Below are 13,532 nucleotides of genomic sequence, written 5' to 3' on the forward strand. Positions count from 1 at the left end.
CATTAAATATGCACATCACATCGTTGTGATGTTTGCCTCGTCAGATTTACATAATTGTCTCTCTGACTGGAAAATGGTTAAAATTAGCAGCTGCAGGAAGCCTCGGAAAGCTACCGGCAGCATCTGAATCAAGTGAAGCAGGTTAGCTGAACCTCATCCAACAGAATGGCTGTATGGTGGTAATGTCTCACTTTAATGTGTGGCTAAGGCTGTCTCCATAATAAGCTGCTCAGACTTCATTAACTCTGTGAGTGTGACCAGACTGCTGAGAGAGACTGGATGTCACTCAGTTAGAAACACAAACACACACAGGAGACGTGAGGCTGCTGTTTGCTGCAGCCGCAGAGCGAAACCATTTTTGCAGCCTCACGTTTCATCTGTCGTTGACGTTGCCAGTTGTCAGTGATTTAGTTAATCCCTGACTGCTATTTTTGTTTATCTTCTCCAGCCTCCTTTTTTACTGCATGTTCCATTGTCATCCCCTTCTCGACATTTTCTTCTCGTCTGTCCTCATTTCTTCCCTTGCTGCTGTCTAACCTGTCTCTGTCTGCAGAGCCTTTGGTCTCTCTCGTCCCTCTCCCTCTTCCTGTAAAGCTATTAAAATCATGTTTTGTTCTCTGACCATACACAGTATGGAAACTTTTAACATTCTTGTTCGAAAGATTGAAAATCAATATCCATAAATGGCGTCTTTGTATTCTCAATACATAGTTTTATATGCTCAAGTAGAGGTAGGTGATGAAATGCTATTCTGTTGTGAAATGAGACTGGTTACCATCTATAGGCTGACTCAATGAAATGAAACAGTTTGAAAGCTAATGAGATCTAATGACAGTGTGATCTAACCCAGTCCCGTCCGTTTGTCCTCCCTCCAGGTGATGCAGCACCCGAGCGAAGGGGCCCAGGTCCTGGGGCTCCACAGCCAGCTGAAGGACGCCTCGGTCCCCGTCGCTGAGGTCAGAGTCTACTCTCTGTCCAGCCAGCCCATTGACCATGAGGGACCCAAAGCCAAAATGTCCGGTAAGCACATCACCTCACTACATCTGTCTCTCTCTGTCTGCGCCTGTCCTTCTTCCTCTGTCAGACTGTCCCCATCATATGATTGTCTTATGTTTCTGTCTCTCCAGATCGTTCTCCTGACATCGACAACTACTCTGAAGAAGAGGAAGAGAGCTACTCGTCAGAACAGGAGGGCAGTGATGATCCCATTCATGGGCAGGTGTGTTTCAGGCCTGTAACAAAGGCCTGTGTGAGTGTGTGTGTGTGTTTGTGTTGCCTTCTCTCTCTTGGGTTATGAGAGAGAAAGTGACAGTGCTCGGGGGATGTGAGGGGAATCCGTGCCCATTGGGGGGAGAGATAGGAGGCGAGAGTGAGATAAGAGAGGAGCAACAAGACTTGGATGCAGGATTGAAAAGGTTGAAAGCAGGGATGGAGGGAAGCTGAGCGTCAGGAAGGTGAATAAAGAAGGTGTTGGGAAATGGTAGAGGTGCGAGGAGACTGTCTGCAGGACTGAGGACAGCAGTTTTCTCTCTCTTAACAAAAATCATGTGACTGCTTTCTGGTTGCGATTCTTCACCTTTCGGTAGATAGAGCTGGTAGTAGCAGTGCCGCAGCAGCAGCACCGGCAGTGTGGATCCATACTTGTTTACAGGTTGCAGCAGTTCAGCAGGGTTCCCATCACGCACAGGTTTGGTGGGCGGCGTGGGCCAGCGTGATGGTGGTAGGGAAAACCCTGCCTAACTTAGCTGTGGCCTCACAAACATGTAGTTTCAGTTTTCAAAGACTCAGTAATTTGCTGTATCTGATAGGTAGTGTATTTTTATGGACTATTTTAAGCTGCGGTTTCATGTAGATCTGCATCAGTGGGTGTCTACAGAACCAGGACAGTATACTGGAGGTGGAAATTACAGTGCCCGTGTCATCAAGTGCAACAGTGTGATGTGTTTTCAATAGTTTTTGCACAACAATAGAAGCTCAGAGATGATACTTGTTAGTCAGATCTATTCATCATGGGTTTTGGTCTTTTCACAGGATTTGTTTACAATAAAAAGAAAATAGAATATTTCCAGCCTTATCTCTCTTTCCCGTTTTCCCCCTTTTTTCCTTTTCTGTCTCCCTCTCTCAGTATCTATATGATGAAGAGGAGGAGGTGAGGAAGAAGAAGCCGAGGCGTAAGCTCCCTTCCAATGCCGCCATCACCCGAGTAAGAAAAACACCTCTCTCGCCTCACCACATTCATCCACCCTGCCCCCTCCCTCCCTCCCTCCCTCCCTCTCTCCCTCCCTCCCTCCCTCCCTCTCTCTCTCTCAGGTTTTCTCTTTCAACCTGCTTGTTTTATCTGTAAAGCAATTTGCGCCAACCTGCTTCATGAAAAAGCCCTTTCAAATAAATTTGATTTGACTGGACTCCTCAACCCTCCCCATCATCTGCCTCCTGCCTCGCCTCATTCAACCTCTCCTCCTCCTTGTCTGCCCCCCACCTTCTCTCTATCCCTCACCCCCTCCCTCCTCTGTTGTTGGTTTTTCGATAAATCCATTTTCTCCCTCTCATTTTCAATACATGTAACTCAGACCAATATTCCAACAGGAAAACACTGAGACAGCTCAACCACAAGGGCCTGCAATAACACTAACCACATCCTGGGATGCATGGACACACACACACACACACACACACACATACATACAAGCATACACAAACACTCAGCAGGGACACAGATTAACACACAAAATTGTCTGCAATCATGAAAATTACAATGGACCTGCAATGTGAAGGAAAATATTGTATTTGGATTGTGTGTGTGTGTGTGTGTGTGCAGCAGCAGGAGTTTGTCTCAGCAGGTTATTAATGGAGGTTGCTACTGCTCCCCAACACCACAGCACGCACACACATGCACACGTACACACGCACACACACACACACACACAACTCATAATTTCTGCACTGTTGAAGCTGCAGAACACAAACATGTTGATCATAAACACACTCAAAGGCCATTACAACAGACCCTCTGCCCTGTTGGTGCACACACACACACACACACACACAGAAACAGAAACATTTACATCCCGAGAGTCCAGCATGAACTCGACCTTCTTCCACTTTCTAGCAGCAATTTAGGACACAACCTCCAAAACACTACAGCTCTCTACAGCCACTCAGACATCCACTTATATCACTGATGAAAGCTTTACTCATCTTTTTTTTTTTTTTTTTTACATTTTCTCTAAAAACACCCAGGAGCGTCATTGTTTCAACTTTTTGCCCAAAGTATGTTCCCACACATTAATAAGATGCTGTTCATCTCAGTGAAACGCTTCAGGTGATAGAGTGAAGAGAGAAACTGAAGTGAAATTAGCTTTTAATTATACACCAGAGTCCTTTTAAAAAATATAAAAAAATAAGCTGCTTAATTTCAGTGTTCACGCTGTGAATCTGTACACTATACCTTCCTTTTCAAATAACCGAGCTGGTTAAATAAATAATTGATCCTTTTTGCTTATTCAGACAAACATCTTCGATGGGAGGTGTCGACTTGATAATGTGAACAACACGCTCGTACTCGCCTATTCCATTTTAATAACACAAGGTGCAGTCACACCCCAGTAATGCACAGAAATATCTGCAGTGGTAACACTTTCACTTTATGTGACAAGCAGAAATATGTCCCGATGCTGTATCCATTAACTGTTGTTGTTTTGAGTCATCAAGCGTGAAAAGAGAGCTCGGAAATTGCCGATGCATCTTGCTCCTGTCATCTCTTCCTACGCTATGCATCCCCTCCCTCACACACACACACACACAGGAATATGAACGAACATCTCTCGAGCGTCTCATGTTGTCCTCCTTCTTTCTCCGTCTTCTCTCTCCACAGCAACCAAACATCAAGCAGAAGTTTGTCGCCTTGCTGAAAAGGTTTAAAGTCACCGATGAGGTAGGCGCCGCATCATTTCTCCTTCTCACTTCTTTTCTCGCCTCCTCCCTTCATAGCCCCCCACACACACACAATATCACTTATATCACACATCAGCACTTTGACTTCATGTGCAAGGTTCAGAGTGTGTATTTGCAAAACCTGAAGTCAACATGTATTTCAGTTCGGCTTTGAAGGCACAGAGAGAGGTGTGTGGGAGAGATGTGGCAGAACAACTGAGATTCAGCTGGCAGCTCAAAAAAAAAAAAAAAAAAAGACAACACTAAACAGCTTGGATTAAAATAGAACAGAAATGTGTCTGCATTTAATGTGTGTATGCACCTCTGGAGTGATTCCATCAACCAAAATGTGTGATTGATCTCACACTGCTCACACTTCTGCATTTGAGTCTGTGTAAATATAAACATGTCTGTTTCTCTTGTCTGAGCATTGTTGTGTGTTACACTTGTGTTTGTGTGGCAGGTTGTCTGTATGTTGTTGGGTCTGTATGTGCGTCTATGGCCTTGTGGCATTCAGTGGGTAGCAATCAATAAGACTTTGTTAGGTGCTTTTTAAATAAAAGTACTGTGTCTATTAAAAAAAAATAATAATAAACTGTATGTTGAGGTTCAAAGTTCATTATTGACGACAGTCACAGCAGCTGACAAAACAACCACACTTCAAGATGCATTTATTAGCTGATCTGGAGCTTTCAGTTCTATCATACAGCCTTAATAAGCAGATGGAGTTTGCTCAGTTGGGCAAAGGGAAAGAACAGTGTCAGGGGGAATAAACTGGTCGTTTATCAGTGTGCATTCACATGCTCGAAGAAAACCGTGTCAGTTCAGTGTTAGGTTGGAGCATTTGTGCAAATGCGTAACAGGTTCAGCGTGTACTCTCTGATTATGAGAATCCTGCCTGACGCACTCTGAAATGAAACAGGCTACAGTAAACATCTCACTCCTTTCACTTTTACTTTTTGGTGTGTGTGAAATCTCAGGCTTGCAGAGCCTTGTGGGTACATTTTCATGTAAACAGGAAAAACTGGCAGTCAGCTGTGTATTACTGTTGGGATAAACACTGAAATGCTAAGTTAAATGAGGGCGTCAGTGTGTTTCTGACTCAATGTCTAATATTTATTTGTGTGAACAGAACAGATACTTTTGCTTTTGCTGTGTGCCTGTGTCCTTGGGTTACCTTGTCTCCTGTGTGTCTCATCCAGGTTGGCTTTGGCCTGGAACACGTGTCCAGGGAGCAGATCCAGGAGGTGGAGGAGGACCTGGACGAGCTCTACGACAGCTTGGAGATGTACAACCCCAGTGACAGTGGGCCGGAGATGGAGGAGACTGACAGCATCCTCAGCACACCCAAACCTAAGCTGAGGTGACTGCACCGGCTTAGACAAAAGATCACTACACACAAACCTCCCATACAGCAATCACACTCAAACACCCAGACCTACTGCTTCACCTCCACACATAACTGGTGCTGTGTGCTGGGCAATTCTTCATGCACCACTGCAAACACTGCTGGGGCTCACTGTCCTCCATCGTCAATTCAGAGCCCCATCTGTTGGTGAAAACTGCTCATTACATTAATACATTAAAAGCGTTACATGAGCCAGAATTGGGTCAGTCAACTGTGACTTTATCAAAATGCAAATGTGAACCAAAACATCAGAATATGAAAATATTTTTACCGTTTTCTTTAAAGCATAGGTTTATGAGAGAAAGTCAGTTTTCTAAAGTGAAATTTTAATCATTCAGGCTTAAACTCACAGCTGGGGGTTTCTGTTTGTTCTGTTTCTTTTTTCTTAATTTTATTAGCCTCAAAGCACTTTTCCACAACAAGCACCATTTGAAGGTCTAAAGCAGCCTTTATAAGTGAAATTTAAAAATGAATTTGACTAATTAGTTACTGATAAACTGCTCTCTGTCTTTGGGTTTGTTTTTTTGTTGTTGTTGTTTTCCATCAAGATTTTGTTTCTATTTTGAATAATGAATTTATGTTAGGTTTAAGTATACTTAAAAAAAAAACATTCTCTTATGTCCCTGTGCTTTCAGGCCGTTCTTTGAGGGAATGTCCCAGTCCAGCTCGCAGACGGAGATCGGCAGTCTGAACAGCAAAGGCAGCTTAGGCCGAGACACTTTCAGTCCGGTGAGCAGCTGCTATTCATGAGGAAGTATCAGCAAGAATTTAACTTATGTCGGCTCTGAGTTGTTGTTGTGGTGCTTAAGAAAACCTGAACTGTTTTAAGTGTTTTTTTTCCTCTCATCTCACCTGGAGCTGAGTGCTGTAAGTTGTTATTGCCCCCTGAAGGGTGTCTGACACTGCAACCAGACATCACTAAAACCTATGTACAAGTGCAATACACACCTATGACTACAGGAAACTCTGGTGTGCAGTGATAGTATTTAGCTGTTAATCTCATAAAAGATTTTCTATAAATGAATTACTTCTGCACTGAACTTTCAGTAAAGGCCGTTGCTGTAAACCTCGGGGAGCTGCTTTGTGTCAGCATCTTTAATCACCGAAGGGTCAGAAGGTAAATCTAAAGGGTTGTGAGATGGTTAACAGTATAGAAAAGCAGAAAAATAGATCTGCTACTCAAGATTATTTTCATATTTTCAGAATTTATTCAAAGAATTCATATTTTTTCTAGTGAATTACTGGAAAAGCTATCTCTTTAGGCCTCTAAAAAGTATTCAGATAAACAATCTGAGGAGGAGTCGTCCTTCTTTGGTTGTACTACGCACGACCGGTCAACATTTGCAACTTGTGATGAGGGTTCACGAGTAGACAGAGCTTAGTTTTAAGAGATCTCGAGCTGAAAAGGTTGGGAAGCACAGTCACATGTAGCGAATGAAGCCTCCTAACACTACGTTTACAAAGCACTTCACACTCACATTTGGCAAAATACTAAAAAAAAATATAAGTGCTCTAAAACAGATGCAGTAAATAGCACACAGTAACATAAAGTACTGTAATAACACACCATAAAATGAAGCAACACAAGTTCGACTCCACATTGATGTGGTAAAAATTCAAAATCTAATGCTCATGAAAATCACCTCCGCAGGGGTGCACTCTGCAAATATAAAATATCAGGAGTGTTTCACACTAACGTTTCCTTAATGGAGCAGAAATCCAATATCTCTGTGGCAGTCGCCATCTGCTCAATAAAAAGTGTTTAATCTCACCGAGCTGAATGGATTTCGCTGGTTGTTTCTGCTGCATTCAAACAGCTGCAGTTTCAGAGTAATACTGAAAGAAACCTTCAGTGTTGTGACTTTATATGCTCTAAAAAAAAGAGAGAAAACTAATATCCTCTGAACAACACTTCTGTTACTTTAGGCTGGTTATTATATCCCTCACTGTGGCTGCATAATGACTTCTGTTCCTCTTTATATTTACTGAAACTCGGGTCTCATTAAGCTTGTAGACTGAGTGTCGCTCCCTTGTCTTCCCAGCAGGGGGAGCAGCCTCCTTTAGAGAAGATGAAACCCTCCCGCAGCCGCAACCTGGAGGAGGCCCTGTCTGAGACTGACACATTGGTACGACTCTTTTAATGCGTGTCTGAGTGTGTGAGTGAAGGAAAGTGAATTAATGGTGTGTCAGGATCTTTGTTAATATCACTCCAAGGGGGATTCACTGCCATCTGTGCTGTAAGAGAGACAGACTGAGAGAGACGGAGAAAGAGCAGAGGAGAGGGGGAAACAAAGTGATGAAGTGTCGGAGAAGATGGCTTTATGATTGCTATTAACGCCTTGCTTTGAGACTGACAGTCTGTCTTTTGCACTGTGTGTGTGTGTGTGTGTGTGTGTGTGTGTGTGTGTGTGTGTGTGTGTGTGTGTGTGTGTGTGTGTGTGTGTGTGTGTGTCTAGGAGCTAACAGATCAGGAGCTGTTTGCTGAGGTGGGCCCCTGCATCATGGTGTCAGTGGCGGAGAAACCCCGTACACCCATGAAGACCAAAAGTGAAACGCAGACCATGCCATCACCAAGGTAACAAAAAAATCAATCAGGCATAAACTGATATCTTTATCTCTTTTTTTAAATTTATGCCTAAATCTATGGGGACAAAGTGACAGACTTACTTTCTTGGTCTGGTTTGACCATTAGCTTATGGCGGTTAGTGTTTAAATATTAGATATTTCTGGAAATTCAGTGTGTAGCCAAACAGCTGGAGCTGTTGTTTAGCAAAAGTCACAAGATCTCCCTTTATGCTGAAACCACCCACATCACAAACACTATATCAAATGTATCACACCTGTGGGTGCGATGTCTCTCTCTGTACGTGTACATACGTATGTTGCACACCCACACACTCACTGAGAAGGAAAAACACAAAGCCCACCTTCACCACCAAGTGACGACGAATTGTTAATGGTCTGTTTTCATTCATAAAAGTGTGCATATGTTTGTAAAAAGAAAAAAAAAGAAAGCAAGCTGTGATTGGTTGGTGTCCAGCATGCAGTGTGTGTCTTGGCCAAGCCATAGCAGGAGATAAACCTAGTTTCCATTCACTTAAAATGGAACATTTCGGAGTCTGTTTTTAACCATGCCGTCCATTTCTGTCCCCAGGCTGGACGGAAGCCACACCCCCCGACAGAAGCGCAGCAGCACTCCCATGAAAGAGAGACAACTGTCCAAACCTCTGAGTGAACGAACCAACAGCTCGGACTCAGAGAGATCCCCGGAGCTGGGGCACAGCACGGTACGGGACTGAGAGAGAACAACTCTCCGTCAAAGTTATCATTTTACTGAAGAGATTCTCCCTCCTTCCAGGATCTTATTATAAGCTGTCGCGTCATTTTAACCTAGCTTACAAAAATAAATCAGCATGTTGCAGTATTCCCACAGAGGGATTTACTCTTCAAAAAAAAAAAACCTGCTGCCTTTGTTCTGTGTCCTCCTCTACCCGCTCCCTTCTTGTCTTTCCCCAAAGTAAAGAACACACATACATCCTGATAATGCATGACTCGCCCGGAGCTCAGAAATGAATTATGTATATGCTGATGAGTCATCTGAAGAGTAAATGTATCGCTGCAGGGGCGGGTTTATGTACTCAGTATGTGTGTGTGTGTATAAAGGTCCTGAGGAAGGCAGTGTACGACCAGCTGAACCAGATCTTGCTGTCGGACTCGGCGCTGCCAGAGAGCCTGATCCTAGTCAATGGAACAGACTGGCAGGGGCAGGTACGGCTATGTGTGTGTGTGTGTGTGTGTGTGTGTGTGTGTGTGTGTGTGTGTGCGTGAAAAACCATTCCCGTATCTAAAAACAGTTGGCGTACATTTTTCATTATACATCGTACCTTTTGTGTGTTTGTGTGTTGCAGTATGTTGCAGATCAGCTCCAGGTACAGAGACACCCGGTGGTCTGTACGTGTTCGGCAGCTGAAATCCAGGCGGTGCTGTCTGCTGTGCTCACTCGCATCCAGAAATTGTGAGTTTTTCTGGAAAGCTAACAGTAACACACACACACACGTACGCACAAACACACACAAATTCTGAGTTATAGCATCCCTTGGTTTGCAGGATGACTCATCTTTTTAGTCTTTTCCCTGCTCTAAGCCTTACTTTTCAGTTTTCTGTCCTCTGTTTGATCCTTCTCTCTTCTTCTTCTCCACCATCATCTGCATCTTTTTCTCTTTGCCCTTCTGACTCCATGTCTATTAATTTACTTCTGTTTATGCCAGAACAGTACTTGGTATATCTCCCTTCTGTCTCATTTTCACTCCTCTGTCTGAAGTTGCTTTATTGACCTGACAACTGCCAAAATATATGCAGTGGATTAAGGAAACAGATTGTACAAATGTATTTATGTCAGAAGCTCCATGACCACTGGTTAGCATCGTTTAATAGTTTTCACAAAGTCGCTCTCTGTGTTTTCATTTTATAGGTTGTGCTTCAGATTTTTCTTTCTTTGATGTCCTGCCAGTTAGATTTCTGTCTTGAGGCATTTATAGGTAGTCGGTTGGCTCCGTGATTTGTATTCTTGTCTCCGCTGTTTGCTGTAATTTCAAACGCTATAATGAATGAGATGGTGTGATGAAGTTCCAGGGGACCCACCTCCACACAGCGCTGATAACACCACACCCTCTCTCTCTGTCCCTGCAGCTGTAACTGTAACTCGTCTATGCCCAGAGCAGTGAAGGTGGCGGCGGTTGGCAGCCAGAGTTACCTCGGAGCCATCCTGCAGTTCTTTGTCACTCAGCTTGCCAACAAGACGTCCGACTGGCTCAACCACATGCGCTTCCTGGTGGTGCCTCTAGGTGAGAGAGTCCGCTGGTGTTTTCATGGTGACGGAGAAGCTCTTACAGAATCAGCCTGTGGCAAAGGTTTTTTATTTTGGGGGAGCCGCCTGGAATGTGATTCTCTGCCTGTTACTTTATTCCCTTGTGTGCACACTCACTGGATTGTATCTCATTGCTATGTCTCATTATCTTGAAGTCTACACTGATTGGCCCAAGGGCAGTGCTACAGTTGCTAATTAAAAGCTAACTTTATTTATGAAGGATGACATGTTTACTTTTTTCCCTCATGTGTTTCTGTTGCTAAACTTGCAGCCCAAATCCTTCTACTCTCATTCCATCCTTTTCTTCACCTTCACTCCATCTTCTTCATCAGGCTCCCATCCGGTTGCCAAGCACCTGGGTGCCCTTGACAACCGCTACAGCTCCTCTTTCCTGGACGGGGCGTGGAGAGACGTGTTCAGCCGCTCTGAGCCGCCGCAAACAGGTACCACCTGTCATCGAACTAAACCCATGCTACCTCTGTGGGTGCTCATCATTCAGCACACAAATGCACATTTGTCTCTGTCCAATCCATGAGTGACTTTTCTCTCTCTCTCTCTCCGTTGTCTCCAGACCAGTTGGATGTGGCGGGAAGAATCGCCCAATACATCAGCGGTTCCACCGTCACACATCAGCTGCCCATCGCTGAGGCCATGCTCACCTGCAAACACAGGACGTGAGTACAAACACAATCCAGACAAACAAGCTTTCTGAAAAAACCCCACAGCATTTATTTACTCTGTAGGTTTTCTTCAATGTTCTCTGTTCTTTCTCTCTCCCTCCAGGCGAGATGAAGACTCTTACCAGAAATTCATTCCATTTATTGGGGTAAGATTTTAGTCTGGGAAATATTAACTTGGGGATGTTGCAGTAGGTTTAAGTTGCCAAGAGTTTGTTGCTGATTATTGAGATTTTTTTTTTTGCTGAAATCTTTTCCTGTTTTCCAGGTAGTGAAGGTTGGTCTCATTGAGTCCGGTCCTTCTCCCACAGGTTTGAACCCCTTTCACACACCGAGCACCAAAATGGAAGAGTCATTTTCTTGGTTTTATCAGTTAATAACGTGTTTTTTCTGCTTAATGATTGTTAAGGAGATACAGAAGAGGGCGTGGCTGTGAGTTTGGCTGTCCCCTCCACATCTCCCCCCTCCCATGGGTCCCCTACAGGGATGAAAGAGGCAGCCACTCCCCCCTCCTCCCCCTCCATGGGCAGCGTCCTGACAGTACAAGGGTAAGATAAACCTGGATTATTATTTTTCCTCCTTTCCTCCTCTTTCCTCTCAATTTCTCTTCTTTTTCTCTCAGTTTTTGTTGAGAAGTACTCAGCTGCTTCTGTGTTGACTCCTTATGTTTTTTTTTTAACTAAGACAGCAGAAAAACCACTACTGAAAAGTTTTTATACACCTTTCTGTCCACAGGAGTCCCAGTATGTCTCACGGCGTGGATGCCATCGGCCTGCAGGTGGATTACTGGCTGGCCTCGCTCGCTGAGAAGCGGCGGGAGGGCGAGCGTCGTGACACGGGCTGCAAGAACACACTGAAGAGCGCCTTCCGCTCGCTGCAGGTCAGCAGGCTACCAGGCGGGGGCATCAGTGATCCACAGACCCAAGTCAGCACTATGGCCATGACTGTGGTCACCAAGGAGAAAAACAAGAAAGGTGAGATGAAGATGAGATGAGTCAATATTTTCAGATGGGAGTGGTTACAGCTATTATTTATTACGTTTACTAGCTACGTGCACATAATAATACTATGAAGGGGCCAGAAATGTGAATGACACTTTATCTCTTTCTCCTTTCCCATCTCTCCATTCAGTTCCCACCATCTTCTTGGGAAAGAAGCCCAAGGAAAAGGATGTGGACTCAAAGAGCCAGGTCATTGAAGGCATCAGCCGACTCATCTGCTCTGCCAAGCAGCAGCAGACCATCCTGAAAGGTAACCTGAACAATCAGGACGATACAGTACCCCCTCATTTCCTTAATCTGTGTTTGTTGTAGCACTTTCACTCCTCACTAAGGGTTGTTTCTTTTCTCTGTTTTAGCTTTTTTTCCTTTTATAGCAACTAAAGTTTTGTGTCTCTTCCATTTCCCACCAGTGTCCATAGATGGTGTAGAGTGGAATGACGTTAAGTTCTTCCAGCTGGCCGCCCAGTGGCCCACTCATGTCAAATACCTACCTGTTGGACTTTTCGGCTACAGCAAACCCCCCTCTTAGAAGTGAGCGCCCCTCGACTCCTCTGACCCAGACTTGACCTTTGACTCTCCTCGATTCTGCCTCTCAGCACCTGCAGAGCTGAGAGAGGACGTCGAGTGGCTGGACTCTTTTTCTTTCTTTAATTTCATGTTTGCTGCAGCCGTCTTATTTCTATTTGGGGAGGCATAGGAGGAGGAGGAGGGTGGTGTTGGGGTACAGCGCTATTACGAGTCACTTTAATGCCCCTTTCAGTGTGTGTTTGTGTGGTGAGTGTGCATGCACACGTGAATGTACAGTATGTGTGTGTGTGTGTGTGTGTTTATAAGGGGCTTACAGCACAAGTTTATTAGCTAACTGCCATTTACGTTTCCGTTTTATGGAATGCAATAGCATGCAACAACTCACCGATTTCAAGCCCTTAAAGTCTGACCCTCGACGTTTGACCCCTGACCTTTGGTGCAACCCTTGAAGGTCACCTCAATGACCTGATCCAAACGTGCATGCGCGGAACTAACAGATGACACCACTCATGTGCCAGAAACAGTAACTCAAAAGGTAACACAACAGGGCTGCAGCATTTGCATGAGCCAGTGAAAACACAAAGAAAAGTCTCCTCCGCTCACAAAATGCAGTCAATGAAAGGCTGGCATGTGATGAATTTCTCCTCCACATATTCTACACCAACAGTGCAGATGCCCTTCAAAACAGGCCCAGTCATTTTTTTTTATTTCAAGGGCTTCCATATAACAGTTTCAAATATTCTTTCTCTACCAAAATAAGTCATTTGGATGTTTAATGCCAAACATTTCCTTTCAAAAAAAAAAAAGAAAAAAGAAAAGAAAATATATAAAGGGGAAGTGTCTTTTTTTTTAATCGTGCTCTAGTGAAAAATAGTAAAACCTTCCCTTTAATGCTGTTTTGTGATGCATAGTGTGTGTTTTTGTGAAGAGAATTTCAGGGCAGGGGCTACTGTAATGTGCAGTTTCCTTTATCTTCTCATTTGCTATGCACTTATGAGTACACATGGACCACCTGGGTGTTTGCAGCTGGCAAAAATAGATGAACCCTCTTAACAGTAGCCACAAGCAAATATGCAACAGGAAACTAAAACAACAAAATGCATATTGAAACAGTTCAA

At 44.1% G+C, this 13,532-nt stretch overlaps 1 protein-coding gene across 2 annotated transcripts in view; it reads left to right on the top strand.

The window, feature by feature from the left end:
- The window catches only part of LOC121176822 (phosphofurin acidic cluster sorting protein 1-like), a 43,867-nt gene extending 30,580 nt beyond the window's left edge, over positions 1-13,287 (top strand). The window contains exons 5-24 of one of the 2 annotated variants that reach the window (XM_041030905.1): positions 876-1,020; positions 1,128-1,219; positions 2,126-2,203; positions 3,875-3,934; positions 5,136-5,296; positions 5,977-6,070; positions 7,384-7,467; positions 7,798-7,916; positions 8,496-8,628; positions 9,005-9,109; positions 9,250-9,356; positions 10,031-10,185; positions 10,541-10,651; positions 10,780-10,882; positions 10,992-11,034; positions 11,154-11,196; positions 11,295-11,433; positions 11,621-11,859; positions 12,017-12,136; positions 12,297-13,287. In XM_041030905.1, the coding sequence (XP_040886839.1) occupies positions 876-1,020; positions 1,128-1,219; positions 2,126-2,203; positions 3,875-3,934; positions 5,136-5,296; positions 5,977-6,070; positions 7,384-7,467; positions 7,798-7,916; positions 8,496-8,628; positions 9,005-9,109; positions 9,250-9,356; positions 10,031-10,185; positions 10,541-10,651; positions 10,780-10,882; positions 10,992-11,034; positions 11,154-11,196; positions 11,295-11,433; positions 11,621-11,859; positions 12,017-12,136; positions 12,297-12,415 (2,250 nt within the window). In that variant the 3' untranslated portion in view covers positions 12,416-13,287. The remainder of the gene's footprint in view (positions 1-875; positions 1,021-1,127; positions 1,220-2,125; positions 2,204-3,874; positions 3,935-5,135; positions 5,297-5,976; positions 6,071-7,383; positions 7,468-7,797; positions 7,917-8,495; positions 8,629-9,004; positions 9,110-9,249; positions 9,357-10,030; positions 10,186-10,540; positions 10,652-10,779; positions 10,883-10,991; positions 11,035-11,153; positions 11,197-11,294; positions 11,434-11,620; positions 11,860-12,016; positions 12,137-12,296) is intronic. The other variant, XM_041030906.1, reaches the window with a different exon arrangement.
- The last annotated feature ends 245 nt before the right edge of the window (positions 13,288-13,532 follow it).

This window comes from Toxotes jaculatrix, chromosome 23 (assembly GCF_017976425.1).
Source record: "Toxotes jaculatrix isolate fToxJac2 chromosome 23, fToxJac2.pri, whole genome shotgun sequence".
Lineage (NCBI taxonomy): Eukaryota > Metazoa > Chordata > Actinopteri > Toxotidae > Toxotes > Toxotes jaculatrix.